This window comes from Rhizoctonia solani, chromosome 5, assembly GCF_016906535.1.
Source record: "Rhizoctonia solani chromosome 5, complete sequence".
Classification (NCBI taxonomy): Eukaryota; Fungi; Basidiomycota; class Agaricomycetes; order Cantharellales; family Ceratobasidiaceae; genus Rhizoctonia; species Rhizoctonia solani.
Window position 1 is genome coordinate 411,928 of NC_057374.1, and position 20,820 is coordinate 432,747.

General features: G+C 47.5%; 6 protein-coding genes across 6 annotated transcripts; 4 read left to right on the top strand and 2 right to left on the bottom strand.

Moving 5' to 3' along the window:
• Nucleotides 1–96: 96 nt before the first annotated feature.
• RhiXN_08930 (alpha-amylase) lies at nt 97–2,144 on the bottom strand (the record flags this gene model as incomplete). Its single annotated transcript, XM_043328746.1, has 13 exons — nt 97–271; nt 332–397; nt 455–604; nt 662–775; nt 827–1,023; nt 1,086–1,151; nt 1,209–1,321; nt 1,378–1,483; nt 1,540–1,614; nt 1,665–1,792; nt 1,852–1,951; nt 2,007–2,062; nt 2,120–2,144. 13 exons carry the CDS (start codon nt 2,142–2,144, stop codon nt 97–99), a joined length of 1,371 nt encoding a protein of 456 aa, XP_043180192.1.
• Nucleotides 2,145–2,989: 845 nt separating this feature from the next.
• On the bottom strand, nt 2,990–4,923 carry RhiXN_08931 (Pyridoxal-dependent decarboxylase conserved domain; the record flags this gene model as incomplete). Its single annotated transcript, XM_043328747.1, has 9 exons — nt 2,990–3,176; nt 3,232–3,640; nt 3,689–3,772; nt 3,824–3,899; nt 3,953–4,248; nt 4,311–4,443; nt 4,497–4,550; nt 4,605–4,647; nt 4,700–4,923. The coding sequence occupies 9 exons, from the start codon at nt 4,921–4,923 to the stop codon at nt 2,990–2,992; spliced, it is 1,506 nt and encodes a 501-aa protein (XP_043180193.1).
• Nucleotides 4,924–5,211: 288 nt separating this feature from the next.
• On the top strand, nt 5,212–7,930 carry RhiXN_08932 (amidohydrolase family protein; the record flags this gene model as incomplete). Its single annotated transcript, XM_043328748.1, has 16 exons — nt 5,212–5,534; nt 5,591–5,775; nt 5,825–5,896; nt 5,945–6,132; nt 6,179–6,302; nt 6,354–6,477; nt 6,543–6,816; nt 6,873–6,884; nt 6,938–6,955; nt 7,009–7,144; nt 7,190–7,217; nt 7,266–7,299; nt 7,354–7,400; nt 7,455–7,515; nt 7,569–7,665; nt 7,731–7,930. 16 exons carry the CDS (start codon nt 5,212–5,214, stop codon nt 7,928–7,930), a joined length of 1,923 nt encoding a protein of 640 aa, XP_043180194.1.
• A 3,042-nt stretch (nt 7,931–10,972) lies between these two features.
• On the top strand, nt 10,973–12,216 carry RhiXN_08933 (uncharacterized protein; the record flags this gene model as incomplete). Its single annotated transcript, XM_043328749.1, has 5 exons — nt 10,973–11,129; nt 11,175–11,266; nt 11,317–11,583; nt 11,618–11,636; nt 11,675–12,216. 5 exons carry the CDS (start codon nt 10,973–10,975, stop codon nt 12,214–12,216), a joined length of 1,077 nt encoding a protein of 358 aa, XP_043180195.1.
• A 2,705-nt stretch (nt 12,217–14,921) lies between these two features.
• On the top strand, nt 14,922–17,122 carry RhiXN_08934 (AMP deaminase; the record flags this gene model as incomplete). The annotated part of the gene is made up of 13 exons (XM_043328750.1): nt 14,922–15,174; nt 15,227–15,258; nt 15,311–15,351; nt 15,403–15,712; nt 15,762–15,800; nt 15,847–15,956; nt 16,005–16,137; nt 16,183–16,404; nt 16,451–16,533; nt 16,581–16,671; nt 16,724–16,849; nt 16,902–16,967; nt 17,021–17,122. The coding sequence occupies 13 exons, from the start codon at nt 14,922–14,924 to the stop codon at nt 17,120–17,122; spliced, it is 1,608 nt and encodes a 535-aa protein (XP_043180196.1).
• A 2,709-nt stretch (nt 17,123–19,831) lies between these two features.
• RhiXN_08935 (adenosine deaminase-like protein) lies at nt 19,832–20,710 on the top strand (the record flags this gene model as incomplete). Its single annotated transcript, XM_043328751.1, has 4 exons — nt 19,832–20,069; nt 20,124–20,155; nt 20,210–20,250; nt 20,305–20,710. The coding sequence occupies 4 exons, from the start codon at nt 19,832–19,834 to the stop codon at nt 20,708–20,710; spliced, it is 717 nt and encodes a 238-aa protein (XP_043180197.1).
• Nucleotides 20,711–20,820: the final 110 nt, after the last annotated feature.

Genomic DNA, 20,820 nt, shown 5'->3' on the forward strand with positions numbered 1-20,820 from the left:
CTCAACTTTCGAGTTTGCGTCGCCACCAACACGAAACGTGACTAATTCAAATGCCGTTTGGTAACCCACTACAACTTCCCGACCCATCCTAAAAACCTAAAACTCTTCCCTTCCTCGGGCATTTGTTTTGGTCCAGATACTCACTGAACCGGCTGAGCACCTAAACTCTCCCCACCCGTCTTGATTGATTATTACCTCTCCGGGGTGCCATTTGAGTAGATCAGTCCATCTGTCTCCTGCATGCTCCTTTCCAACCGGCATCCACTTAATGCTGTCGTGTGAAAGGGCTCTGTCAGCTTGGTCGAGCTTAATGTGCGAAGTATATGCCTACCCTTCAGATCCGTTACAGAGTACAACGGCACATCCATCATGGTCTTTGTCACCTGAGCGCACCCAACTGTTCGAGCATATTAAGTGAAATTGTTTTTAGGAACTTGAAAATAGAATAACACACCCTATACAGTTAGGATGATCCCACGCATCCCAGGTCGAACCATAAGCGAATAGCTTCCGCGCACGTATAAAGTCGGCCAATTGCGACACAGGCGGTTGAAATTGACTTCCGGGACCAGCACATCCATACATGTCGCCATAGAATACACATCTAGAGATCGTTTTCGTGAGAGATCGGCCTAGAGATAGCCACAGTCGTACGACTTACGGATAGCCCGCTTCACGCAGAAGAATTAGTGCATAAGCCAAAGGCTTGAACCATGGCTGAACCCACGACTCAAGAGACTGGCCGGGTTGAGTATCGTGATTGTCCACAAAGGTTCTAAGGGCACGTCACTTGAAGTTCGACCGTAGAAATAGAGCTTCAACCCACACTGCGTCAATTGGACGACTCTGAACAAGCGTATCGTCGAGTATCTTCCGCATGTCAAACCTATTCCAACTATCGCTTGCTTCCTTGAAGTTGAAGTGAAGAGGGACGTCGAATACGCTAAACTGTGTTCCAAGGTTATTTAGCCAGTTATTGATATCCCAAAGGCTATCTTTCCAAAACTCTCCTACAGCAAATAACTGTGTAGGATGTCTACCGTTAAGGAGTGCATAAGTTCAAGTTCAAGACAAAGCATACTTACTGCAGGCTTTTGAGTCCGTGCCCTAGCTGATTTGATAAAGTCCGATATGAAGCGATAGTCTATATGCTATATAAGTATTGAATGGGTTGAATGTAAAGAGTTGACCAGCTTTAACAAACGAACTTTGACTGCATCGACACGAAACCCAGTAGCCCCCACATTATCAATCACCCATGCGCCCCAGTCGAACAGATCTTCCTGAACTTCGGGTACTGTAGGATCTACATCTGCACCCACTACATAGAGAGAGTATATAAGGAAGGGCCCGTATAACGAAGATCGGGTGGCTTACTTAGGAAATCATAGTTGCGATTTTCTGTGTCTACTCGAGTTGACCAAGCCTTCCCCCAGATACGAAATACACCGCCCTGGCCAGACCTGGCGTCAAAATCAACCCCCTGTTATTTATTTAAGTTCAGAGACTATATGTGCTCATTTTGAGATTAGCACTGACCGTAAAATCGTTAAAATTCCACTTGAATGAGCTGTATTTACCTCCCCGTCCAGGAAAATCAAATCCGGTCCGTCCCTGGTAATTATGTGTGTAATTAATGGCTACGTGTTGGTGTAGCAACTCACCTCGATATCGTGTTTTGGGCTTATGTCCTGAAAGCGATCACCGGGATTTACTTGAACTGCGGGAAAAACCTCTGTACGATCGCCGCCAAATTTATGGTTCAGAACGGTGTCTATGTATATGACGATTCCTAAAAAAAAGTAGTGTTAGATCTATATAACATCAAACAAGCTTAAGTCAAGTAACGACCTTCTTCATTTGCGGCCTTCACGAGCGCATCCAGTTCTTCCTTCGTACCGTACTTGGTGCGTCGAGTACCCTTTTGATCAAATTCACCAAGATCCCAGAGCTATTGATTTAGAATTAGTTTTAGTTGTTAGTGGCGAAATGCTGAGAGGGCCTACATCATACACGTCATATCCGACGGAGATCTCGCCTACAGCTGCCTTGTACGGGGGAGCTAGACGAAAAAAAAAGGTTATTTCATTGGGCATAATGATAGATTCTGATAACCTACGGATCCAGATTGCGGTGATGCCCATACTCGATAGACTTGGTAATCACCTTTAAGGCGGTTCCAATGCACGCCCCCGCCAGGAGCATACCATTCAAACCCTGAAGCTGGTTTCCAGAAAGTCAGGACTAGCTATTTATTTTGGATAAATCAATTTACTATAGTGTAATTCAGGGCCTTATCTTCACTGGTCTTGAGAGAGTAAGCGGCATTGGCATGATGGGCCATATTAGATACAAATGAGAGGGGAGGGACCTAGGTGGTATGTCCACATAGATGTGCATGCGCGGGTACTTTATAAGCCATCTTCAAAAAGATAAAGATAGGTGACCCTGGTCTGCGCAATCCATGAGCGCTCGGAGATCGCGCCTCCGGGGGACCCACTATTCTCTACACAGTTGAATCTGGTAAATGGCAGTGTCATAATTATGATATGATGGGATTCCAAGCCTGTTTAGGAGCGGTGAGGTTAAGTATTGCTGTTAACTTCCAAAACGGGCAGTGTGACTATCAAGGCTAGAATCAGCCTAAAGCACCAAAGATAGACATGCATTCAGTTGTGGACCATATACGTACGGCGTAAGGGAGCACGCGCTCGGGCTCTCTGGATTCCCGTAAGGATGGGTTCCCCGGATCACATTCAACCGTCAATGCGGGCAGTCTATTGGGGTATTGCAGAGGGGCATGGAAGTGATGTATGCATTTTGGTTCTGCTGATGGCCCAGAATTAGAACAACCGCTCATTTATAGAGCGCTTCTTACCATCGAACCATATTTGAAATCTCACCCCTACAGCCAAACGCGGCAATCTTCAATTAGATCTTGGCGTTTGTAAACGAAATTCTCAAGCTTATTTTTGTACAAAGATGAGATTCAAGCACCATCCTGAGCACCCACGATAACCTCTTCCAGTACTCCAGTGACCACCTCGAACTCATCACCCAGACCCGTCATCCAATTCGATACGGCAAGCCTAATAGCGCCCAATCCATCAGAACCACAGACGGCGTAACATAGATCCTTCTCGTCTCGTTGATGGCATTCACGAGCATCGAGGAGCCTGTGGGATTCTCCGTGCATAGATCTTCGCTCCACAGCCACTTTTGGCGCGGAACAAAACAATGTTGAGATCGACATTATCAGGCACTGCACCGGTATCAACGTTCAAGACTTGATACCATTTAGACCCCGGTCCGGTATGCATCCATTCGGCGATTCGACGAGCGAATGCTACATTCCTCGAGATGAGCTCGGAGTATCCCTGTTTGCCCATCGCGAGAAGCGCGCAAAAGAGCGGTAGAGCGCGGAACCGGCGAGAGTTCTCGATGCCGATGACTATGGCCGATGGAACAGCATGTGATGCTTCGAGCTCTGGTGTGCGGGGAGGTGCGTTCGGGTTTACCGCGGGAGTGAGGTATGCTGGTGGAGGTGCCTTGGGCGATGGACCGAAAATGGATTTTTGTAGGGAGAGGGAGCGCGAGAAGAATAGACCACAATCGTAGGGAACGTTGAACCATTTGTGGCCTGGTTGCGGAATAAGACCCTTGCTAATAAATAGAGTGTAAAACATACCGTCGGAGGTTATACTATCGGCGAGTTCAAGGTTTTTGGCCATGAACGAGAGTTCAGGAACGATACGAGCAAAAGCACCAAATGCTGGAAATAGCTTTTAGTATGGAATTTAATATGTCAAAAGAAAGTAAGCACCAGCATCGATATGCAACCAGACGTTATATTTATCGCATATTTTACGCACTTCTGCAACATTGGGGCTGAATTCTCCCTATGGGCTTGGCTTGATAATTATATGTGCAGGACCAAGCTTTCTTTGCTCACCGTGTTCACCTCCCCAAAACTAAGTACGACAAAAGCCGCCTTGCGATCTCGTTCAAAGGAAGTTGCGTACTCTGAAAGTCTTGCCTCTAGAACACTCAGATTGATTCCCTTGCCATCCGACGATCCAATATCAATCACGTTGGATCGACCAATTCCAACGATAGCTGCTGCCTTGACAATCGAGGCGTGTGGCCTATCACAGAGAACTTGAACAGTGATTCCGGCGAATCCGTCTTCTGCAACCGAGTGCTCTTGGTTTCCAGTCGCCGTCCGGACAGCATAGTCCCGTCCACAAGCTATGATCACGTTGAGAACCCAGTTTTGAAATACATATGGGGGGACGCAAAGCAGGACATACTCATTGCCAAGACATTGCTTGCGGTCGCCCCAGTTGTTAGAGTTCGTGCTGTAAACCTGTCGCGCGGAAGACCGAAGAGGTCGAGGACCATTTCGAGAGTTCGATCTTCTACTGCGGCGCTGACGGTTTGTTCCTATGCATCGTGGGTGTCAATAAACGAAACAATTGCTGTGTGGGGTGGGTTACCGCCAGACTGCTTGCGCAGTTTTGGTCGTAGATTGTTGCGAGGAAGTCACCAGCCTACAAAAGGCGTAGTTTTAGCAGTTGAGTAGCAGCATGATATTTAATTTCTACCTGTGCAGCAGGCAAAACCCCTCCGGTCACGAAGCCATAGTACCTGGATTCAATTCAGCATCTCTTCCAAACAAATGCCTAGGCTACAAGTATACCTAGGACCAGCTTGACCGATTGCAAGTCCAGGTACAACATTCTCGCGCACAAAGTCCAAGGCGTGTTTAGTTCCGAGGCCAGATAGCGGAACTTGCTTGGGCAAAGTAGCAAGTGCATTTTGAATATCTGCGAGATGCGCGATCGTGGGTGTCGTAAGAAGGTCAGATTGACGTGCTGACGCCAATTCTAAAATCGAGGACAATGTTTCGGGTGAAAAGTCCATGGTTTTGGTTTTGGTTCAAGTCCCCAGTCGGTGAATTCGAGTCGGTTTTATTTCCGAAACTGACCGAGTCATGCAGTCGGCGCAAAAGTGAAATCCGCCCCATTTGTTCGAATTTTTTAGACTGCGCCGGTATAGCCGTTCGTATAGGTTCGTACAACAAGGGTAAACCTGTTTGGGGTAAGACAATCCGAAAATAGTAAAATGACGGTCGTGTGGTTAGACGAGGCATTTGATGTTTGCTTAATTTGACAAGTTATTGGAAATAGACCTTTACGTCACTCCCCCGCCATGCACTCTGCTCAACTTCGTCGACGGATAGCCAAGATGGACGAGTCTGCTCGTCGACTCGAAAAAGACAACTCTCCTGATGACCCTAAAAAGCAATTGGAAGATCCTACGCTAGAACAACTCCGGCTTGCAAGTTTTAAAAGCCGAAGTCGAGCGTCTGCCATAGGGCGAGGGAGAGTACAGGCAATAGTATCGGCAATCGCAATCGGGTTTTTATTGCTTCTAATTAGGACGCAAAAATCGAAAGAGCCCCCATCAGCTTATGCTCTCTGTAGTGCTCATGGAGAACGTAACATTTGGACAGTGGACGAAAGTAATGCAAGGTAATTATAAATAAGATGCATTGCGAATTTGTATCATAGTTAACGTGAAGAGATAGAGCAGAGTGTATGGTCATCAACGGAAAGTTTATAGCCGATATTGGATCCGTAGATGACATTCGCCGGCGCTGGGGAGATCGTGCTACCACCGGCCCCGTAGCGGGTGCTCCCGACGTGAGCCGCAAACGTGGACTTAAATTTATATATCTAGAAAAGGGGCAGGCCGCGTATCCAGGCTTCCACGGTGGGTGTTCTCACACATCTTTTGACTCTTACTAACTACGTATCTTTAGATGCGCATGCTCATGTATTGCAATGGGGATGGGCTAGCCAACTCCCGCTTCGAGGCTCACAAACAATCGAAGGTAAAGCCTCGGGTGAATCCGTTACGTAAACTAACCATTGGCTGGCAGAAATCCTAAGCAAAATCAGACTATACGTCGAAAGCTCCCCCTTGGAACCTGGGGCCTGGATTGAGGGGCAAGGATGGGATCAAACGCTATGGGGCGGCGCGTTCCCCACCGCTGCGGACCTAGACCAGGACCCGCTACTCAGAGATAAACCCATTGTGCTGGCTCGTACAGACGTTCACGCTTATTGGGTCAGTTTGAACGCGATGCAAGAGTTTATAACTAACCTCCCTCTAGGTGTCTAAGGAAGTCATTCGTCGGCTCGGACCCCTGCCGGACAAAGTTGATGGAGGGGAGATCATTCGAGATGCCGATGGAAATCCTACCGGTATCTTTCTAGATAATGCTATGGCGCTCATTGGTAAATACGTCCCTCTGCCGACCCACAATCTAGAATTAATAACTAGAGCAGACGACGCCAAACCACAATGGACGGACGCTCAGAGGCTTAGATTCTTTAGGCGTACAGTCAAGGATGCACTGGCTGTTGGCCTTACCACCATCCATGACGCAGCTACCTATGTTCCTGACATTGAGTTTTTCAAAAGGCATGTCCACCCAAGTCCTGGATCCATCAGTTGACTTGCAACGTATACAATAGGATGGCTATCGAAGGTAAACTTCCGCTGCGACTCTACCTCATGGGCCATGTCCTCTCAGATACCTACTGGGGCGCTCAACTTCCAAATATTACCGCTGCCGAATCTGCAGACGGTCGATTGATGCTTCAGGCCGTAAAGATATTCGGGGATGGCGCGCTCGGGTCTTGGGGCTCTGCATTGTTGGAGCCGTACTCGGACAAACCAGATACCACGGGTATCCTCAGGAGTAGCCCAGACGTACTACGAACTCTTATTGCCGATTTCTATAAGAACGTGAGTAAATTGTTATTCGCGAGCTTGAAGGGTGTAAATTTATTGGTGTTTGATAGGGTTGGCAAGTGGTACGTGCATTAAATCATGTCGTGTAGTCATTTTCGCTTAAAAGGTTGGGCAGAACACTCATTGCATAGGAGTAAGCTTCAATCTCCTCATTTCATAAATAACTTACCGGTTGAGCTCTCCCAGGACCGAGCAAATAAGATCGTCCTGGACGCATACGAGGAGGCACTGAAAAGCTCTACCGATACGGACCGCCGCCTGCGAATCGAACACGCTCAAATATTGACTCAAGAGGATTTGAAACGCATGGGGCGACTGGGAGGTAAGCCTGTCCTACAACAATATGAGTCAAACTGAGTTGTGTTAGTGATCGCGAGCGTCCAGCCAACTCATGCGTAAGTTGCTATTTCCTTTTCTTAATCATGGCTGATTTTGCCTCAAAGTACCAGCGACATGGGGTACGCTGAAACCCGTTTGGTATGGTCATAGAGCTTTCATCGTTCTAAGAGACCCCTGATTTACCCCCCGCAGGGACCTGAACGGATCAAGGGCGCTTATGCGTGGAGAACTCTTATTGAGTGGGTCTAATGCACCAATTTGCTTCGTTCACGTTTAACAGGCGCCAAATTTAGGAATGGAGCCACCGTCACTACTGGATCCGATTTCCCTGTCGAGGGTATCAACCCACTTCTGGTGCGCAAGCTATCTTAATAATACACCCATCCCATACTTACCGATTATCTTAGGGCTTCTATGCGGCCGTCACCCGACTCGCCCCAGACGGAACATCGCCACATGGCCCTGGAGGATGGTACCCTGAACAACGAATGACTCGACATGAAGGTCACTACTTCTTCCGCCAAAAACTGTTTTTATCACGAGGCTAACCATAGTCGTCTTTTCGTTAGCTCTCCGCGGAATGACTTTGCATGCAGCCTATGCAAGTTTCCAAGAACATAAAGTCGGACGAATCGTCAAGGGCCTTCGGGCAGATGTGACGGTGCTGTCTCAGGATATCATGACTGTTCGTGTAGACGAAATTTTGGGAACTGGGGTTGTTGCGACTATTATTGACGGGCGAGTTGTATACGGCGGGTTAAAGTTGTGATTGCGTTGTGTACGATCTATGCGGTTGGGTCAGAAGTTCATCTTCGTTATCCGCTTATTACCCTTATGGCTACTGTATTTGTCTTAACCGGATGTGGACCAGACACGCCAAGTCAATGGGAAAACTCCAGTTTTTGTGTATCTTATCCCCCCATCGTCTGTTCGTAAGTAAATGTCATCTCCAGGTCAGTTTAACTCCACGGTATTGAGCATGAGATGTAACCATATGCGGCTATGGACCCGTGCAATACAAAAGTGCGTACCAGATGGCTCGATCAAAGTACACGAATTATGGGCTTGAAAAAGGAACGAACAAGGAAATGGGGACAAAGGGTACCCCTAGACCAGTACTGGTAGTACAAGAGAATAAACATGTAGACCGAGAAATGATGTGCTTTTCCCAGTGATTGTCTTTGATTCAATAGATTTGGATAAGCGGTCCGTCTGGTTTATATTGATATTTAGCTTAGCACTTATTATTCTATTGCTCATCGTTCGATTCACTAGATATATAGATTTTATGCGCATAATCACTGATCATGACTCAGCTACTAAAATTCAGTGCCCTGGGCTTTCTTTTACTCAGCGCTCACTCTTGCGCTCACTCACTCTCACTCGCGTTTGTATTTAATTTTAAAAATATTCATTCTATCACATATTACTCGACATCTTGCGACGCGTATTACGGCATTATTGCTAGCAAACCTGACCCATCATCACCTGAGATACGGAACTTTACGTTACTAACAGCATCGATTGAAAAAATTACCTGTTTTATGTGACCGCATACAACCCATTGGTTAGCGCGCGGACCATCAAGTTCCGGCAATCAAATTCGTCCCTGCTCGGTAGTCCCGATCTCCGAGGCGCTTGTGCCCATGGAATGAGCGGTCGTCCGGTAACGCTGTGCAAACAAAAAGTCCATGCGTATCGACATGCGGCGCAATATACTGTGTCTTATCCGGTACACATGTCCAATGCTGATGGTGTATGCTGGTAGTAGATAGCTTATCCTCAGCATGCGTGTGCCAGCGCTCGACACCCTTATTCGCTTGACAAAGGGCGTATATACAATAGGCAGGTGCAATAAGACAGTTTGATCGAGGGAGAGCTTTGTCGTTGTGAGCTCGGTTCACCTTTGTTGGGTTGTCTCGTGGCCACCGTATACGCAGGTGGGAGTTCAAATCTGCCAGGATGAAGACCGAATCGGATCAGAAGGATAAAGTTTACACGAGAGGACGACGGCAATCATGTATCCTTCAAATCGTTAATACCGCATTCAGCCAAGGAGCCAAACCCACCTCGAGCGAAATCTTAGTTTTAGCCTCAAATGAAAAAAAACGGGAAAGATTTGTTCCTGGTGAACTGTACCATCTCCAACGGGTAAAGCTGGGCTTGAACTCCACGTGTACGCATACAGTCAATCGATGATGGATCAGAGCGCAAGTGATAATACTGGATTCGGCACCCCTTGGCCCCTATTGCTTCTCGTCACTTTACTAGTACGACACCACTGTCATAGCCCGATTTAACCGCTCCTTGGCATGGATCGTGTTTGCCGATATGACCTACTTGGGGGTCAGACGTGTTCATTGGGCTTGGGATCCAAGTAACCACGATAGTGGTTGTTTTGTCGCTCGTGATAAGACTGGAGTTCCATGGTCTCATGTCATACACCTGATTGTGCTGTACCTCTAACTGAAGATAAAAGTCCTTATTATAGATACAGATCTGCACAATGCCAAGCCATAGAAATGTATACGTAAGCCATGGACTCGAGTTCAGGGGGGTCATCCATGATGCAGTCATTCGCAAGGCAGTGTGTTGGGCCGAACTTTGAGCGTCAATGGTTCGAGTAAACTTATCCACGTACGCGACCCGGGAAATCCACCGTCTTCATCCTTGTCATCAGAATAGAGTTCTTATGTGCGCGTTTCCGGTTCAGTGAGTTGGTAGAATCGGACTGTGTAGCATGTGTTTACTGGACAAGGCGATCGAGTTTTTTGTATTTGTGATATCGTTTTGTTCACTGCCTTGCTTGGACGCTTTGTGCGTGGCCGAGGTGGGTACTTGGTGCGAAATCTCGTGCCCGATCGATTAGCCCGAACCGATCTGTAGACTTGCCGGTAGACAAAAGTGGAGTGGGTCGGCGGATATTAACATATTAGAGCTCAGATAGATGTAGGCGAGGTAGAAATTATATGCGCGCGCGGATTTCGTATAATAAATCGCTGTATATGCAGCCTTTGTCGGTTCGAGTCGATGGTAGAGAGATGAGAAGGGTGTTGAGGTGGACGTACATGGCTAGGGCTGGACAGAAGCTTTGTGGTGTCTTGGTCTTTAGTAAGGTCGCTTGCCGATTCCGGGTTTCCTCGATCCAACTCGACTCGCCTATTTATTGATTTTCTGTGCACAAGCGAACATGGTATACACGTCTCGCACAACCGGCCTCTTGCATGTATTTGTATTACCTCAGGAAGGAACCCACCCCTGGCGCCGTATAGTATTCTCCAAAAAGGACCATATCCGATGACGTACACGCCCGGATCGTGGGACCGTCATGGTAAACCAAGGGACCGAGGCGGAATTTGGCGATAGGCCGAATTTCGGAGTGTGTGTGCCTGTGTACTGTTCGCGATGATAGAATCCACGCGTGCGAGTGTGCGAGTGTGTGCCAAAAGGCAAGAGGTGCAGAATGTACAATGGGCAATGATGCAAGTGTGAGAAGAGGTACGCAATGAACGAATTCGACTCGAGGCGTTGAGGATCCGGGAAGAACTTTAAATGATTACGGAGGGCGGAAGGGACACCGGAAGAAAAAGGGAAGAGAAAGTACGAATAAAGTGAGGTTACGCAATGGCCTTGGTCCATGTGATATCCCGAGCCGAGTGAAAATTCGGGAGACCGTTGGTGTAGGTGAGAGTTATTGTTGGGCTTGGGGGATATAGTTAGCAGGCAAAAAGGCAGAAATAAAGCTTATACTTGGAGTGACTGCGCCCGCGACGGCCGGATATAATAACGTACCGGCAGCCCAATTTGCAACATGATTCGATTGCGGGAAATTTGCAACGCTACTCCTACGGCTACTACGACTGCAGGATCGGATGCGGACGGGCCGGTTGTAACGGACGCACCGAGACTGGTTCCGCTGGACTTGGAGATGCAGCGACGCAGGAGACGGACCGTGAAGCGACAGAACTGTGAGTGAAATCCAATATGTTCGAACCGAAGTTGACTGGTGCCAGTTCCTGATTCGTGCGGAAACGTTGGCAACGATGTGCTGTCGTGTTACCCGACAGAGGGCATGACTGTTGTCCAAGGCAGCTGGACCCGGTTCGTATGTGTAAGAGTGAGTGTGTGCAGTGACGGTGGTTGATTTGTATCCAGGGAACTCTCGATCCAGAATACATTGGCTATGGCAACTTGGACATCTATCTCTTCCATGCTGACTCGCGGGTAGAGGCATTCAAGTGGTCGAATGTTCCCAACGACTCTAACTGGGTTGGTGTCTCTGTCAATGACTCGTTCTGGGGCACACGCGGTGTCACTGGTTGGCGGGACGGCCAGAACCAGTCTATGCCCTTTTACTTTGTCGCTACAGATGCCGGCGCTGCTCTTGACGGCGGCGAACCCCGCCAGGCAACGTTCACTGCGGTACAGACCAAACTGCCGACTACTACTACTCTAGTCTGAGCTCAGCCGCAAGTGTGAGCTCTGCACGGCGGTGGAGACCGCCTTCCCAAAGGGCCATTGCTCTCCTCGTCATTCTCGGAATCCTCGCCCTTGCCGCCCTCATGCTCTTGGCATGGTTCTCCGCACGCAACCTCCGCACCCGCCAACGACGCAGGCAGTCTACCGGCTCTTCCACACCCATCATGGGTCTCCCCGCCTCCCAGGCCCCACCCGAATCCACCATCTCCCCATCGAACATCCCCGGCCTCTATCGTCGGTCGTCCTGTGTCTATCAGACGAGGTGGATCGCTGTCAACGCCAACGTCAACGACGGTGCATCCACCCGTTCCGGCGAAACAGGGCCCATCTGGCCAAGACGCCGCCATCATGGCTTCCGCCTTTCGAGCCATGCTACGCAAACCCGATTTCGCTAGTCGGCCCGAGGAAGAGGACGAGAGTCCGGAAGAAAGAAATGTGCGTGATATGAAGGAGCAGCTTGCAGAGGAAGGCCGCGATATACAGAGTGTCAGGAGCGAGCGCGGCGTCAGGGTTCATAATACCGCCGAGGACGGCAGTGAAGACGGTTGGGGCCGGCCCACGACTCCACGACGATGATCCCGCCCCGGTTAGACGTATTATGACCTTGACGACTCTCCCTCCCCGCGCACTTGTAATCCCCTCCCAAGCCTTACATTTATTTTCTTGCACTCGGGACTTTTTCTTCGTTTTATAGGTTTTTTTTTCATTTCATTCTTTCCTGCTCCCACTCCCGCTCGTTTCCGCTCGCCGTTCTTTCCCTGCCTTGTTCTCCCCGACCGCCAAGACCCGGGCGGGATCAAGTGACCCCTATCCGTACCATAGCCCTAGTATACGCCCGTAGCCATACCCTTCTCATCGTCACAAAGTGATGTTTCCCTAGTACTTGTTCTGCTCTCAACATCGCTGTGCGACCAACCCACCCCATACTAGTTTCCTCCAGCTCATCATCGACTAGCATGTCTCCCAACCTCGACCCCATCCCACCCGAGTCACTCTTTACTCCTCTGTCCTTTTTCTTATTATTTTCCTTGGTTGGTTTTTCCGTGTGGATCTCCCTTTTTTTCTTAATTTCGAGTTGTGAAAAAATGATCGATGTCTTACATGGACTTGCGAATTGTGTATCTTCATCATCTTTATCCTTTTTTATATCTCTTTTATGGGCAACATACGGGCGTATGCTAATAACTGGGCTGTCTTTGTTCTGGTCTGCGATGTGAGGGGTGGGGAGGGTCTTTTTTTGCTTGATTGGGTCGGACGACTTGTCAATTCGGTCCGACGGGAAAAGGACCGCCAACTCAATTCGAACCCCTTGGCGGTGGCAGCCAGGGACTGTACAATATCGAGTCCGCATCGGATGCCGTTGCCGTTACCTCAATCTGAACATACTCAAGGGCACCACGTACTTCTTGGTTCTCCCGCTCGGAACGGCGTCCCCTCCCTAGGTCTTCTCTCCCGCCCCCCCAAAAAACAAAGCAAAACCTTGTTGTTCAAAGGCGAAAAAAGAAATGGAAAAGATCTCGGGCTGGGTCCTTTTTATGTACGGCCCTCTTGCATGTATAAAGAACCCATCAGATCACGGTAGAGCCGAAACGAGCGGACACAACAGTAACTTTTATTCGATCGTATTCTAGATTCATACACTTTGTAATCAGGGCTCTCTTTTTTTCGTACTGTTCTCTCTTATCCAGTCGTGCGTTTTTTTCACTTTTGCTTGCGTTTTAAGGATACTCGTACTCTTTGGATATTTTTCATTGACTTTTGGACCGGTTTCGGTTGTTTATGTTTTTTTTTTTGTGTTATAAATGCGCGTGCGGTGTGGTTTTGTTTTGCGTACCTCATTGCTACTTTTTTTTTTCCAAGCTGAATCCAATTCGAATTCGAAGATTGATGTCATCGTTTCTGGTTGCTAGGTTGTGCGAATTAAGATGTTCGGACACTCAGTTGGAATGCCACGGGCCAGGTCGCTTGAACCGGACTTGAAAATGAAACGAGCTTCGATGAAAGGAAATGAAGAAGGTGGGGAGGGGAAGGGAAAGAGGAAGGGGAGGGGCTAGACTCTGGTTGTATAGTTCCATATACATCTATGCGCGTGGAGAGGTCGTTCCTGGGTCGGACTTTTCGTAGAGGTCCGCGTGCGGACTCGGGGTTGTGTCAATACCGATCGGACGAGACGGACTTTTATTTATTTCCAAGCATGGGTTATTCTTGTGTCTTGTTATATGTCTTGTCATGTCTTGGTCCTGGTGGTTGTCTTGACGACGGGTTATGGATTTAGAGGTGTTTAGCGTGTGTGTTATTGTTTCTTTACCGCCGGTTCCGGATCCGGTCGTAGTGGGGAGTGAGGGAACTGGGGGGGGGGTTCAATTCTAGGGTTTTATGAGACCATGTGGCTAGTGCGCCACTACCATGTGATACATCCTCCCAGAATAGGCGATATTTTACAATCGAATAAAGGTGTGTGTGTTTTGTGCGTTTGTGTTACTGTGCTACTGTACAAATGATCGCGCGGCGCGCGGCGAGGTGATTGTACATGTACGATTTGTTAATCTTTCCATGTGTGTGTGTGTGTAAGGTTATGGTATGATATCTGATATGGTAAACCCCCGCAAAGTCTAGTTTTGGTTTGTTGTATAGGATGGTGTTGGGATTGGTGTGGGTACATGGGTTGTGTGATAGTGTGTGTATGCGGTATTAGTTTGTAGGTTGGCTGACTTGGTGGTTTTTTTGGTGCCATGTGTGTGTTGGGTGGTCTGGTTAGTTGGGCGAGCCTTTACTCGTCATTAGCTGCAATATGGTACTGAGTCTAAGGGGGAGGTGTTATTCTAGATCGTATTGTTCGATGCAATGGATTCAGGTTTGACCTTGGTTTGGTTGAAATACAGCGAGGAGCCATGCGGGTTTAGAAGCACATGGACCACTGTTTCTCTTAATATATTCATAATGCTCGTCACACCCATGCGCGCATCAGTCAAGCCATAGGTAGACGCACAGCTTGACCAAAAGAAAAAGGCTTTTTAGGGAATACGTAACTTTTTTTTTGACGAAAATTAATTCTGATGGATTTTCGTCAGGAGTTAGGTCAGTGCGGTGGCGCGAGACATTCAAGCTTAATGCCTTGGATGTAATAGGTCAAGGATAAACAGGTGCCTATATAGGTATATGGATCAGATCTCTTCATTATCGAGGAAATAAGCGCCCAGGCATCGATTTTCCCCGGATCCAATTGAGCCCAATCACTTGGGATTGACTGCATCTTTAATTCAAGATTGTACTTGGATACAATGTCTACGCTCAAAGAACCGATCAGACAACAGCGTCTCGATGAATATACAAAACAGCGCACTGAGCTTATTGCTGAAGAACGAGGTCACCGGTTTGATGCGCAAGTGATTGCGCGGGCGACTAAAGAGGAGAAGCGCGCTGTCGAGATCGTTAATGCTCTACGTGCCAAAGAGGCCAAGGAGATTTGGAGAGCAAGTCCTGAAAAGTTGATGTACCCTGGTATGGAATTTCTGACTGCCAAGAAGACGATTGGTGAGTGGTGGTTCTAGTTTGCGATCAAAGTGTATGTTCATCTGGTTTCTAGTACATACAAAGCTGTTTGATGTTGTAAAAAAGGTTGGGAGAAGAGATATTATTGGGAGCATTGAATAAATATGGGTATTTCCAGATGCCCAAAGGGGCTATCTTGCATGGGCATATGGACGCAATGTGAGTTTACAATATTGATCGCCATTCGCAATTAGACCATTTTCTATCCAGGTGCGACGCCAACTTTCTGTACAAAGAGGCTCTCAAGTACCCTCAAATGCACATTCGGGTTGATTCGGCCATCACTTCCGACTCGCCTTGGCCGCTTCCCCAATTCAGGCCTCTCACCGCCGATTCATCTGCAAAAAACATCAACGCACCGAGTTTGGCTTCTTCAGACTATATCCTAAAGTCATGGGTCCCTTTGAAGAGGGCGAGGGGCATATTCGAGTATGGAAAAGAAGCATTCGATAAATGGATTGTGGGGGCGATGATGATCAATCCCAAGGAGGCATATGTCGACTATAATACGTCCGTAAAAGTGAGTGTTTATGGAGTGAGTAGAAAACGTTCAACTGACATCAGATCAGATCTGGGAGAAGTTTGGTTCGACATTTAGAGTGGCCGGGGTATGAAGTTCATATTTGCCTCAAACACATGTTAATCAATTTATAGGGCATGATCCGGTACGAGCCTATCATGAAGGAGTACATGCGACAAGTGTTGTTATCGTCGATCGAGGATGGAATATCATATGTCGAGTTGAGGATTAACTTCTACTACAAGTGAGTTTTCAGAATTTTCTGCTACTCACCAGTCATAATCTTTAAAAGGCTTTCAATTCGAGAAGATGGGTCCGAGACACTGGCACATTCTGATTACTTGGTTATGTTGGGAGATGTTATCAAAGAGGTAAAAGAAAAAATGAAGGCTGAAAACAGGGGAGATGAGTTTGTCGGTGCCAAGGTATGTTTTACACCAGTCTATTCGAGACATCTAACCGGGCTGTAGGTTATTTATACTACCCTTCGGTTCGTGACCAACGAAGAGCTCGCGTGGTACCTTGAAGACTGCATGACACTCAAGAAAGAATTCCCAGACCTAATTGCAGGATTCGACCTAGTAGCTCAGGAGGACACCAACAACCCATTGATATATTACATCGAATCATTGCTCTGGTTCCAGCAAGAAACAAAGAACCGTGGATTAGATATACCATTCATATTCCATGCGGTATGTCGTGTCTCTGTCGTGGTTGATGCATATCTAAATTACATAGGGCGAGACCCTGGATGACGGAGGTGCAGCAGATAGCAATCTGTATGACGCGTTGTTACTCGGAACAAAGCGAATTGGCCATGGGTGAGTTCAAAGGATATATCCGAGACATAGGAATTTACTATGCACAGGTTTTCGCTGGCCAAGCATCCGGTGCTCATGAAGATGTGCAAGGACAGAGGCGTGGCCATTGAAGTATGCCCCATCTCCAATGAGATATTGGTGGGTTCTACCATCTTGGGAGTGAACCGATTATTCAAGAAGTCATCTCCAGCGTCTGACTTCATCGATGCCGATGCACCCACTCCCAGTACTCTTGAACAACGGAGTAGCTGTAGCACTTTGTCCGGATGATCCATCCGTATTTGGAAACATGGGTCTTTCATTTGACTTTTTCCAAGTAAGCCACATTTGGTCCATAATTTTGGCGGGAGATCTAATACGCCTCAAAGGTGATCGTGGCTAGTGAGATCACCAACATTCTAAGTCTCAAACAGCTCGCTAGACAGAGCTTGGAGGTAAGTATGGCTTCCCCGCTGGAACGCGAGCACTGACATATGGGGTCCGGAAGTATTCTTCACTTGATACCGATGCCAAGGAGCAGGCGATTGGTTTGTGGGAAAAGAGGTGGAATGCATTTATTGAAGAAATAGTAAACTCGGTGACACCCTAATTATGGGTTGAATTGCCGGTAATTTGTAGGTAATGCCAAGCTACTGCATATAGACTTGAACGGGTGGTAAACATTCTATAATTGGTCACGACATGCAATCGCTTGTTCTATATCTGACAAAAGGAGGGTAAAAGATGCTTTCATACTCACTATCCCACATTATAACAGGATCTGACAGCTTGAACTACATTAACAGCCGATACAATGGTGGGTCATGCCCATTGAGCTATGTCAGTAAACGTCTACCAGTTTTCCCATCAGCTGTCTCACGTTCTTAATCCAATCGAATTGCATTCAGCTTAACCCCTTTTCGGCTTCACTTTCCAGCCAATCCTGTAGGTCCCCTTTTCCCCGAAGTGATATACTTTCTCACTGGGTAGATTTCGGCGCATCAACTACCCACAGGAGCATGATTATATACATAAAGGAAACTTGACTTGTGCCGTTAGCCTGAAATCAACCTCAGCAGCTCTATCGAACTATTAAGAAGGTGTGTCGCGACTATTTCAAGACGGGCAACCGGTAGATATTGAATTTACTCAGTTACTAAAAGGTGGTCTACTACGTGGGCATATAAACACCATTTAAGTCATTACACATGCACAATGGTTGAGTTTGTATTATCTTATTTAATATTCCACAGTACTCCTGTCTTAGTCCAGATGAGATGAGGATTGCTTATGAGTTATGGGAGAAAGGATGGCGCATTTATGTAGATAGAATCGTTGTTGGGCAACTCGAGGTCTAACTGGTACTTTGTCGTGTGTATACCAGCGTATTGAATTTTAGTACCTTCTAAAAACAACACCTTTGAGTATGGCAACTGTAACGACCTACCGGAGGCCAGTCGCAACGTGAGATCGCGCATAAATTGGACTTTCTTTTCTTTTCTTTTTTTTCTTTCTTTCCTTTCCCTCCTGTCTCCGAACGTTTTCCTCTGCCCCCGTCATTTTTCCGTTTATCGCGCCTTAGTATATATTCTGCATGCATATTCCGAATCCTCAGCCGCCGCATCCACCATAGAACCGCGCGACCGAGTTTTCTTTTTCTTTTCTTTTCTATCAGTACTCTTTCCCATCAGAACAATCTAATTACACGTATAACTCTCGCCACGGCCTGCGCCGACTGTTGGCCTGCGCCCGCCCGTCTCGCCGGTCAGTGTTCGTCGAACTAGCTCTCAACGTCCCGCTCATACCGCTTCGCTCGCCTTTCTTTTCGTCGGCTCGTGCACGTATACGACCGCCGTGCTCGCTCATGTTCGCTCATGTTCGTTCGTGTCCGCTTCGTCGCGAACCGGTCGCGCCGCATAACCCCCTCCCCACTACTCGGACTCGCCCATTCACCGCCCTCGCGACCAGCTCGAATTTCACAACTCCTGAGAATATACGAGTTTTATGAATATAATTTGACACTTTCCTTGGAAGCATGCATTGTAGTGTCCCTTTTAGTAAGCTTCATACTGAAAAAGAGAGTAATGATTGCGCTCGCACAGCGTATATATGCGGTGCGAATTTAATGAGTTTGTCCTCGTCCAGAATGGCCGAGAGTTGGCTGAGGCACTAAGACACAAGAGGAGCTTTTTGGTCGGGAGATCAGCTCTGTCCAGTAAGGAGTGGCGGACAAGACGGAACCCCGGAAGCTACATATGCGGAAGATATTTCCTCAAAAAACATCCTTTTCAAGTATTATTCATTCTGAGAATAAGCAACATCGCAGATCAGATATAGGAATTCCTCAAAATCCAGTAGGATGTGTAGTTAGTCTTAGCGAGATTCCCACTGAAAAGAATCATGCTAGTCTTAGGCAGCCTACTATTACAGGGGGATGTCTGAGCAACCTCTTGTAGTTATTAATAAAGACCTAGTTCTGTTCGAGTAAAAGACCTCGAATCAGGCTCATAATGTTGCATAAAGGCGGCAACATATACCTTGCCCGGATCAGTCATGGAACCCATGAAATGGGGAAGATGGCCACAGCATCAAATTATGTGATCGGACCAAACCGATATGAACGATCTTCTGTCCAATTCATTGCATTAATGTATCAAAAAAAGCGCATTTGCGCCTGAGAACGCCAGTACCGAAGTATGGCAGGTGAACCACAGTCTGTGGAGGCTTCAGATGCGATACTGGAGTGGAGACTCACAGTCACGTGAGCGCTCAGACGCCATATCCTAAAGTGGTGTGTCACACGTGAGACTTTACAATTCGTGCCACATTTCTTCAGTTCTACGTCCCTCCGACGATTCCGTGCTTCTCTATTAGCCTAATCATTCGATCCGAACGGTCGCCACCTTGAGTTGTCGAGAATGTATCGATATTGAGAATACCGTGCTCGATGGGTGGCATCCTTGGGAGAACCCTGTGCCTTTCAATTGGCGCTCATGTCCATTACTGGATGAATTCACACACCATTCATACTCTATGTCATATATCACATCTGTGTCGTGGATTATGCGTGCACATCTGAGTTACACAGGGTTAGTCTCCCCAAGGCAGACTGCTCCGACGGACCAAGAGAGACTTCTATAATTGAAACCCTTGTTCGGCTCCGGTTGATGCTGAGCCCATTCCGTAGGTACTCTCTTTCTCAAACGGGTCACTCCTACGTCACGTAGGTTTCGGTTCTACCGGTCTGCCACATCAATATAAGCAGCCTCTACTTGTTCCTAACATCCGTCTACTCTTTCACTACCTGCACCGTGTTGTTATGGGGGGAATTGATAGTGATGTCAACGAGCACTTACGGAAACGTGCTAGCCTCATTGCGACCGAGAATGCTCTACGTTTTGACTCTGGAGCAATTACCAATGCCACGGAGAACGAGAAACGTGCTGTTGAGATTGTCGAGAATCTGAGAATGTGCGGAGCAAAGGAGATATGGAACGCGAGTGAAGGTGTACTGATGCATCCGGGCATGGACTTCCTGACTGCAAAGGAGATCATCAGTGAGTTGAACAGTGGTCATCGGCGTTATTGCATGTTTGAACCGTGAGTGCAAGTGAACACGGGCCTCTACAAGATTATGAAGCAGGTATTATGATCCTGTAAATTGATGTAATGCCTCATATAACTCTCAACTTCCTAGCTCCCAAAAGGAGGTTTATTACGGGGACATTTGAATACAATGTAAGTTATATCACGTTTTTAGGAATATAACTGAAGATCTCCCGTAAACGCTAGGTGCGACGTCAAGTTCATCTACAACCTCGCTTTAGAATACCCGGCAATCCATATCCGAGTAAACTCCAAAGTGACTCCCAATGCACCTCTGCCCATGCCAGAATTCAAGCCGCTCCCTCCCAATCTCATCATGCAGTATGCCGGTACTCCGTTACTGACCTGTGCAAATTATGTTCCGGGAACATGGATTTCATTGCAGAAAGCGCGCAATGGGTTCTTATATGGAGGTCCTGAAGGCTTCGACAAGTGGATTCTTGGCTCAGCAACTCTAGGTGCTGGCGCAGGGACCAAAAACTATGCCGCGCTCACCAAGGCAAGTATAATCTCGTTCCTTGTCTTTTTCCTTTTACTTGATCCAGCGCAACCAGGTTCACGCAAACCTTCTCAACGGCTACCGCCTATCTAGGGTAAATATGGCGTCTGCTAGTCTGTGGGATCTCCCTGACACCTTTTAGGGAATTGTTTGTTACGAGCCAGTATTAAAGCGCGTCTTGCGTCGAATAATATTGTCTCTGA